General features: G+C 33.2%; 1 protein-coding gene across 1 annotated transcript in view; it reads right to left on the bottom strand.

Moving 5' to 3' along the window:
- Positions 1-1,293: 1,293 nt before the first annotated feature.
- The window catches only part of LOC103985686 (MADS-box transcription factor 50), a 31,538-nt gene continuing 22,768 nt past the window's right edge, over positions 1,294-10,063 (bottom strand). The window contains exons 3-8 of the mRNA XM_065184062.1: positions 2,454-2,532; positions 2,128-2,189; positions 1,946-2,045; positions 1,810-1,851; positions 1,687-1,728; positions 1,294-1,611 (exon numbers count right to left, since the gene is read on the bottom strand). Coding sequence (XP_065040134.1) covers positions 1,456-1,611; positions 1,687-1,728; positions 1,810-1,851; positions 1,946-2,045; positions 2,128-2,189; positions 2,454-2,532 — 481 coding nt within the window. The 3' untranslated portion in view covers positions 1,294-1,455. The remainder of the gene's footprint in view (positions 1,612-1,686; positions 1,729-1,809; positions 1,852-1,945; positions 2,046-2,127; positions 2,190-2,453; positions 2,533-10,063) is intronic.

The following is a 10,063-nucleotide window of genomic DNA, read 5'->3' as shown; positions in this document are numbered from 1 at the left end:
AATTGAGTTTTAAAAATATATTGATTTATAGATGAAGTTTTAAAATCGATTAAAATTACTATTACACTAATTCCCCTATAGTATAGTATGGGAGAAAAGGAGCGAGAGAAGACCGAGCTAAAAGAGGTGATGAGATGGGAGAAGGTATCGATGGAGATAAAGTGAGAGGAGAAAGTCAAGGTGGGAGAGAAGGAGTGAGAGAAGACAGAGATGAAAGAGGTGATGAGGTAGGAAAAGGTATCCATGGAGGTAAAGTGAGAGCAGAGAGTGAAGGTGAAGTGTAATGAGGATGAGAAGGGGTGAGGGAGGTGGATGAGAGAGAGAGGAAGGAGTAGGAGAAGACAAAGATGGAGAAGGAAGCCATACATAAGGGGAAAGAGATGATAAAGTGAGAGGTGGAGGTGAAGTGGGAGGAAGATACTAAGGGAGAGGAGAAAGCCAATAGGGAGGGGGAGGAAGTGATGAAGTAGAGGAGGTGGTGGTGGTGGAGGAGAATAAATGGAGGTGAAGGTAGGGGGGGGGGGGGGGGGGTAGTTTGAAAAAATAAAAAGATAATATAGGATTTAATTAAATCAATCGAATAACTAACATTTAGTTAAATGAGTCTGATCCGTTTCATCTTAAAAATTAGTTCAATCCTAAAAAACTAAGTCAAACATAATTAAATAATAATTAATATCTTTTTAAATTACAATTAGGGTATTTTAATCAAAGTAAAAAGAATGTGTTATGATAAAAATCATATATGGAGGTGTCATTTCAATAAAATTCATTAGTAAAATTTTTTATATCTGATAAAGTATTTAATAAATTTTAATTAAAATATTTTAATAAATAAAAGAGGAGAGTTACGAATATGTAACCACCTTTTTCATCTAAGGTTCCCGGTTCCGTGGCTACAGTACCAAGAAGCCATTTTAAATACAAGTGAGTTAGCCTGAGACTGTGTGATTCCACAGTGAAGCGGTCCAAGTACTAGGGGGCAAACGTAATGCTTACCATGTTTACCCGGAGCGCAAAAATCTGGTTCGCCAATTCATTAGATTCTACTCCTCGTTCAGAGTTCCCAGTTTACACGTGTGCCCTGGAAAGAAACGGATGGCCGGTCTTTTCTTACTCCGATGGATACTCCTGCATCCGCGACACATACAAACGGACGCAGAATAGGGTTCCTTCGTCATATACGAGATTGACTAACGCAGATCTTCTAAGAGCTTTTGGAAGACATGGTTGTTGTTACGGGACGGGACTTGATCATCATAGTAGCAGCATATACGGTAATAAGAGAGAAGGTTCAGAAAGCAATAATATGCTTCATTGTTGGTTCTCATATATGGTAGCTGAAAGGGCAACATCCATACCAGTTCAGCAGTCCTATTTTGAACATTGCACACTCTGATGAGAAGAATTAGATAAATCTATTCATCAGATGGCTATTCATCGTATGCATGCATGTCACTGATTTGTATACAAATGAGAAGACATGCCATGGGTTCCTTTCCCTGGACACCCAATGCGCAGCTCCGTCTCTACTTCAGTTTGTTGCCCAAGTGTGCTTCGTGGTGGAAATTCCTTGGAACCAGCTGACGGTATCTGAGGCAGTAGCTTGCACTTGAAACATCAAAAAAAGGTCAACATCTAAAATGTTATTTTTGAACGAACAATGAAAGCCATGCTTATTACTACCTTTTCATGTAGTAATGCATTCTCCTTCACCAATGAACTCTCCTGGATTAAGTGAGTTCAGGATATATATTAGTTAAAGCTCTGAGAAGTGCATGCAATACCACAGAGCTTTCAGTAACTTACCTTCACTTTGAGCTTTGCAATCTGCTCTTTTAGTAAATGATACTGAAGGTCACAACAGGTAATTAAGCATGAAAGTATATGGTTTCTACCGATAACATAGATAGAAGTTGCACTACAGGTTTCAGCTATGACTTGCCTTCCTTGCTCTGATGCTGCGCAAGCTTTGTTCTATCTTGCCTTCTAGTTCGTGCAGTTCTGACGATGAGCATGACTCTAGTTCTTCACCCAAGAGCTTCCTGCAGCGGCAAAAGTATGATGCATGTAAGAGTTGATGATTTCAGTAATATGAGATGAGAAGCCAGTCACAGTAGAACTCACTGTTTTGAGGCTTCAAGAGCTTCAATCTTCTTTGCCAAGACTGCCGCTTCACGTTTCCGTTGCTACATACACTCATGCAAACCCCAATCTTAGAATTTAATTGCATGCAAACAGTGGAACAGAATTATGGAGAAATTTAATATTTAAAAACCCATTTTTTGACCTTGAAAAATTAAGTGTTTTGTTCCCATTATCAACTAGCATTTGCTCAATTATTCAACTGAGACAGTGAAAAGTAAACTTGTGAGAGAGAGAGAGAAATCAAGCAACATATAGCCAAATGCGATGATGGAACCTCCCAAGTCACAAACGGAGAAGTGGTGTACCTCTGTATCTTGGTCCAACGTTGTGGTGCTGGTGTCTTCTATTGAATGTTCCATATAACGTCCAATTGTGTTTTTCATGCTACATAACCCCAAGACAAGATTGAAACATATCAGCTTCCCATGCGGCATATGGATGGCACAATGAAAAGAAATATGGGCAGAAGATTGCAACCACGACTGCAGAAACATCATTGCATTGCATGCACAAAAATATATAGAAAAAAACAATGGTGCATAGGGTTTGAGGGTATATCGATCATATGAAATCGCCATTGGTTAGAATCTCATGTACATTATGCTGGAATTTGATTTTAGATTATATTGGTTTGTGTCCAGAGGTGATGTAACATCACAACATCGAGCTATCGGTGACTAAGCTTCACATGAATCATATTATACTTTGATTTTTTTGAGTTATATTAGTCATTGATGAAGACCTCATGCCAATAAGAAATGAAGATCGTAACACATTCCACCTCAGTTCCGCATAAGAAATGAATAAAGAACTTGAATTGACTTACAAGAACTAAAATATATTATCATAAAATTTATAATTAAGCATTCTGGATCTCGATTCAAACTCAACAAAGCTAATAGATCGATACTTCAAACCAAGTCATGAAAACAAAAAAAAAAACAAAAAAAAACACTACCCCTACCTCTTTGAATTCCAATTCACTCTTTCCCTACACAAATCCATTCTCCAGATTTAAGGGATCTCTTTAATAGAAATGGAGGTTTATGTTAATGCCTGGATAAAAGAGAGACAATTGGTCCGACTTACATTCACATCATTGACACGTAATGTTAAAGCTGATGCATTCATTCGTCCTCTCAACTTCACTTTCATTTTATTTTCTTTCTTTTTCATAAATACCAAATAAAAAAAGTAAAATATAATAACATTTCATAAATCAAAACATAACAATCATGACAATTTTTATATTTAAAGAATATATATTTTCATATTTACTTGAAGAATAATCTTTCATTTTTGTGATATATTTGACAAACTTTCATCTTTGTAGGATGGTAATAAATTCTTATATAAATAAAATCCATTGAAATATTCTTTGTGATCATATAGTAGATCAAGTTTTAGTTAAGAAAGAAGTCTTCTATGATGATAACTCTTTCTGGATTAGAAGATTTTAAAAATCTTACCTTAAATGATTTTAAAAATGTGACAAATGATAAAGATTTTGAGTTACTCTCCATAAATAATAAAGAATGATGATACAAAAATATTGAAGTTAATCTCTAAATAAGTACTAGATAAAAGCATGATTTCATGGATCTCAAAAGTTAAGATAGGAAAAGAATGCTATTGAATCTCGAATTTTGATGATGAAATCAATTGATGAGTTTATGGACTAATAAGCATTTGAGATAAGTGATATAGGAGAAACTTCGAATATAGAAAGGTAAATCGTTGAAGCAAAACAATCAGATATTAGGCCGGAGAGCATCATGTCAGAGTTGAAGCATTGGATCGGAAGGATCGAGCATTGCATCAAGAAGATCGGATATTATGAGAGGTCGATATACCGATGGATCAGGTAATACGCTGAATGAAAGGATGCTACGTCGGAGGTTCGGACGAAGTGCCAGATGAACATATGACATGCCAGACAACGTAGGCTTCATGATTATAATTATTAAGTCTTGATCGAGATAGTTTAGAGTTTAATTGAGTTGGTTTTGGGGTGTAACCTTGCTAACTTGATTAGGAGCCCATCGGGTCTAAACCAAGACTGAATTAGGCCTGTTGAAAGGTCAATTCAGTAACCTAGAGTTGGGCTAGGTAGTAGTACCACCCAAGCAAGCGGTGGTACCACCAGTGCCCGGGTTCTCACGCTGTTAGGCGATAGTATCGCTAGACTGTGAGGCGGTAGTAGCGCCCAAGCAGGCGATGGTACCGCTAGAGCCCTGGTTTGCAGGCTTTGTCAGGTGATAGTACCACTAGAGCCTTGGTTCCCAAGCTTTGTCAAGTGGTAGTACCGTCCAACACAAGCGGTAGTACTGCTAGTACCATAAAAATAGGGGGATTTAAATTTTTGGCTCATTTTTGAATTCATTTAGGGTCTATAAATATCCTACTTATTGTTGCTTAGTGAAAGTACAAAAACTTATAATTTTAAGTGTGTAAACTCTCTTAAAAATTGTTAAGTCTCTTTCTCCTTGAGTTTAGAAGTCATTCTAAGGGAGGTGTGAGGTCTTCTTATAAAAGAGAGGTGTGAATGTTCTCTCCTAAGCCTATAAAAGGGAGAAAGAGTTGTAATAAGAGTAGTTGATCTTCGCCTAATAAAAAGAAGATCGGTAGTAAAAACAGTAGCCTCGAGAGAAGAGGAATCGAGAGTGGATATAGGTCAAGAGGACCGAACCACTATAAATATGGTTTGCATTTCTCTTTATGCTTTTCCTTGCTATTGCTAACTGATTTAATTGCCCATTACTCTTACTCACATTCTAAGCTAAATGCATTTTCGATACGTATTTTTTTATTGAACTTTCAAATCGGAACTTTATTTTGAAAGTACTAATTCACCCCCTCTCTTAGTGCCTTTAGGATCCTAACAATTGGTATAAGAGTCTGGTTCTCTTAGTTGGTTTAACACTCAAGAGAGATTAAATGACTTTTTTTAGTAATCAAGAGGGTCACTCTATCACTCGTCGTCCTATGTTTAATGGGACGAACTATATGTTTTGCAAAACATGAATGCAGATTTTTTTACTTTTTATAGATTTTGATTTATGGAACGTTGTTGAGTTTGGTTTTCAAAAATCCTCTAAACTAATAAATGAATGGAATGATCTTGAGAAGAAAATATTTTCTTTTAATGCTAAAGCTATGAACACTTTATCTTGTGCTTTAGACAAAAATGAGTTTAATTGTGCTTCTATATATATGAAACTGCATATGATATTTGGCATATACTTGAAGTTACTCATGAAGGCACAAATAGAGTAAAAGAATATAAGATTGATCTTTTAGTACATAGTTATGAATTATTTAGAATGAAGTCAAGCAAAACCATTAGTAATATGTACACCCATTTTATGGATGTTATCAATGGTTTGAAAGCTTTTGATAAATGTTATACTAATCTTGAACTAGTTAATAAAATTTTAAGATCTTTTATAAAAAGTTGGGATCCAAAAATAACTATAATTCAAGAAGCAAAGGACTTGAACAACTATCCTCTGAAGAACTCATAGAATCATTAATGACCTATGAAATGACTTGTAAAATACTCTTTACAAGTCATTTGCACTTAGAAAGCTAAAGTGAATACCACTCGAGCGAAAGCTAAAGTGATAATGATGACATAACACTCTTTACAAGGAGTTTTAAAAAGTTTATGAAAAAGAATAAGAGTAATTCTACAAAATGAGAATCTAAAAATAAAAATAAACTTAAAAATGATGTAATAATTTATTATGAATGAAAAAAGCCATGGCCCTTTAAAAATGAGTATCCACAATTAAAGATTCAAGGTAACATAGGATGAATCAAGTGCATCATAAGATGATAGCAAACCAATGAAGATGAAGTGGCAAACTACACACTAATAGCTTTCAATGACGAGGTATGTGACTCACCTAAAATCTCCTTATTGTTGATTACGAAATTTTGATGATGAAATCAATTGATGAATCTATGAACCAATGAGCATTTGAGAAAAGTGATGCAGGATAAACTGCGATCATAGAAAGATATATCGATTGATGTAGGAGAATCAAACGTTGGGCCGGAGTTCATAATGTCAGAGATCAGGCATCGGGCTAAAAGGATCGGGCATTGCACTAAGAAAATTGGATGTTACAAGAGGTCAACATGTCGATGGATTGGGAAATAAGCCGAAGGAAAGGACGATGCACAGGAAGTTCAAACGAAGTGCCGGATTAACTAATGACATGCCGGACAATATAAGCTTCATCTTTGTAATCATTTTATCTTGATCGAAGTAGTTTAAGTGTTTAATTGAGTTGGTTTTGGGTATAATCATGTCAACTTAATTAGGAACCCATTGGGCCTAAATCAAGGTTGAATTGGGCCTATTAGAAGGCTAATTCAATGACATGAGGTTGGGCCAGGTAATAGCACCACTAGACCAAGCGGTGGAACCACCTATGAGTTGGAAAGTATGGAATGTATTTCTCTGAAAAACCCGGTGATAGTACTGCCAGGGTCAGCGGTAGTACTGCCTAAGGTCAGACAATGGTACCGTCCAGACTAGTGATAGTACCATAAGAACACAATCTCCCATACTATATTAGGTGGTGGTATCACCTAATATAGGTGGTGGTATCGCTAGTACCCTGAAAACTCGAAGATTTAAATTTTTGCCTCTATTTCTGAAGTTATTTAGGGCCTATAAATACCCCTCTCATACTTCCTTGCAAGAGTATAAAAAGTTTATGATATTAAAGTGTTGTAAACTCTTGAAAAGTATTGAATTTATTTCTCCTTGATTCTAGAAGTTATTCTAAGGGAGGTAAGAGTTCCTTTATAAAAGAGGGGTATAAGGTTTCTCTCTTAAACCTATGAAAAAGAGAAAGAGTTATAACAAAGGTAGTTGATCTTTACCTATTGAAAGAAGATTGGTAGTCAAAGCCAATGACTTCGAAGGAAGAGGAATCAAGAGTGAACATAGGTCGGGACAACCGAACCATTGTAAATCAGTTTACATTTCTTCTTTTGTCTTAATTTACTATTTATATACTGATTTAATTATTAAGCAATCTTTACTCATACTTTTTTCCAATCACATTTTTTATACGAGTTCATTGATCGAGCTTTCAAATCCAAATTTTTTAAAAGCACTAATTTACCTCTCCCTCATAGTGCCTTTACGATCCTAACAATTAGTATCAAAACTAAATTTTCTTAGTTGGTTTAACACCTAAGAGAGGCTAAATTATTTTCTTTAGCAATCAAGAGGGTTATTCTATCATTCGTCCTCCTATGTTTAGTGGGACAAACTACACTTATTGGAAGACATGAATGTAGATTTTCTTGATTTTTATGGATTTTGATTTGTGAAATATCATTGAATGTGGTTTTCAAAAAATTTATAGACCAATGAATGAATGTAATAATCTAGAGAAAAAAATATTTTCTTTAAATGCTAAAGCTGTGAACGCTTTATTTTATGCTTTAGACAAAAATAAGTTTAATCACGTTTCTATATGCGAAATTACACATAATATTTGACACATACTTGAAGTTACTCATAAAGGCATTAGTAGAGTAAAAGAATCTAAGATTAATTTTTTGGTATATAGTTATGAATTATTTAGAATGAAATCAAGTGAAACCATTGGTAACATGTATACCTATTTTACGAATGTTGTTAATGGTATGAAAGCTCTTGATAAATGTTATACTAATCTTGAACTAGTTAATAAAATTTTAAGATTCATTCTAAAAAGTTGGGATTCAAAGGTAATTATAATTCAAGAAGTAAAGGACTTGAACAACTTTCATCTTGAAGAACTCATACGATTATTAATGACCTATGAAATGTCTTGCAAGGCACATGACGAATATGAGGACAACCTTCCAAAAAACAAGAAGGATATTACACTTAGAACTAAAGAAGATCACTCGAGTGAAAACTCAAGCGATGATGATGACTTGACACTCATCACAAGAAAATTTAAAATGTTCATAAAAAGAAACAAAACAAATCCTATAAAACAAGACTCTAAAAATAAAAATGAACTAAAAAAGAACATAATCATTTGCTATGAATATAAAAAACCAAGACACTTCAAAAATAAGTATCCATAACTCAAAAATAAGTATCCATAACTGAAGAAGAAGCTGATAATACAAAAGAAGAAGAAAGCACTCAAGATAACTTAGGACGAATCAAGTGCGTCAAAAAACGAAGAGCAAACCAATGAAGATGAGGTGGCGAACTACATATTGATAGCTTTCAGCAATGAGGTATGTGACTCAACTGAAATGTCTTTACCTTATAATGAATTACTTGATACATTTCATGATTTGTATGATTAACTTAAAATAGTTAGTGAGAAATATAAATTACTAAAAAAGGATCATATTTCTCTTTCTAGTGAATTTGATGAATTAAAAAATGAGTATGACAATTGCATGTTAATATTTTGCATTAAATATGAAGAATTAGACTCATTTAAAAAGGAAAATATGTTATTATAACAAATATTAAAAAAAATAAAATTAGAAACAAATCATTAAACATGATTCTTTTTAACAAATGTTATGTATATAGAAAGGAAAGAATCGATTTTGTGAGTAGTAACACTCAACAAAAGCCAACTATATTTGTTAAAAGACCCCCATTACATATTTCTCATAAAGTTAAATATAATTTTTATAATAGATATAGTCAGTATGCTTATAAATATTTATTTAAAAAATATAGTTCACATAAATTAGTTTGGGTTCCTAAAGGATCCATAAATGATTTAATGTCAAAAGTCAAGATAGATAGATCTAATCATGAGGGACTCAAAGTTAATGAGTACCTAAAGTAAACCTTTTTTTCTTGTAGATATGTCTATAATTGAAAACTAGGAGCAAGAGATAGTATCTTGATAGTGGATGCTTAAGACACATGTCGGGAGATCCAACACATTTATCTAAACTTACTAGCCAAGACGAAGGATATGTCACATTCAGAGATAATAACAAAGAAAAAATTATTAGCAAAGGAAATATAGGTAACAAATTAAACCTCTTGATTGAAGATGTTTTATTAGTAGATGATTTAAAACATAACTTACTAAGCATTAGTCAACTATGTAATGAGGGATATAACATTAAATTTAAATTTAATACTTGCATTATAGAGATAACACATAAAAATAAATCTATAATTATCTTAAGGAGTAATAATATGTATACTATTGATCTTGATGATTTTTACGATAAAACTTATTTTTTGATTTTAAACGATGATGCATGGCTTTGGCATAGGAGATTAGATCATGCAAGTATGAAATTTATCTCACAAATTATAACTAAAGAACTTGTAAGAGGAATACCAGTTAAATTTGTCAAAGATAAAGTTTGTGATGCATTCCAACTAGTTAAATAAATAAAAATTAGCTTTAAACCTAAAAATCAAGTAAGTACCTCTATATCGCTATAATTAATTCATATGGATTTATTTGGATTAATTGATGTCACAAGTGTAGGAGGTAGTAAATATACTTTTGTGATCATTGATTATTTTAGTATATATACTTGGATATACTTCTTGGCACATAATTTTCTTGGCACATAATTTAATTGGATATATATCTCATTGATTATTTCAAATAGATGTCAAAAGTATTTTTCTTAATAATTTTATTTCTGAAGAAGTTTATATTGAGCAACCAGTGTCTTTAAGAATGTTCTTTTTCTAAACCATGTTTATAACTTATCTAAGACTTTCTATGAGTTGAAGTAAGCCCCAAGGGCTTGGTATAAGAGGCTTAGTTCTTTTCTTATTCAAAATAATTTTTTGAGAGGTAAAGTGGATACCATATTATTTATTAAATATTTTGAGAATAATTTTTTTATTATTCAAATTTATTTTGATAATATTATTTTTGGTTCTACAAATAAATCT

This window comes from Musa acuminata, chromosome BXJ1-5 (assembly GCF_036884655.1).
Source record: "Musa acuminata AAA Group cultivar baxijiao chromosome BXJ1-5, Cavendish_Baxijiao_AAA, whole genome shotgun sequence".
Classification (NCBI taxonomy): domain Eukaryota; kingdom Viridiplantae; phylum Streptophyta; class Magnoliopsida; order Zingiberales; family Musaceae; genus Musa; species Musa acuminata.
This window is presented reverse-complemented; position numbering and strand designations above follow the sequence as displayed.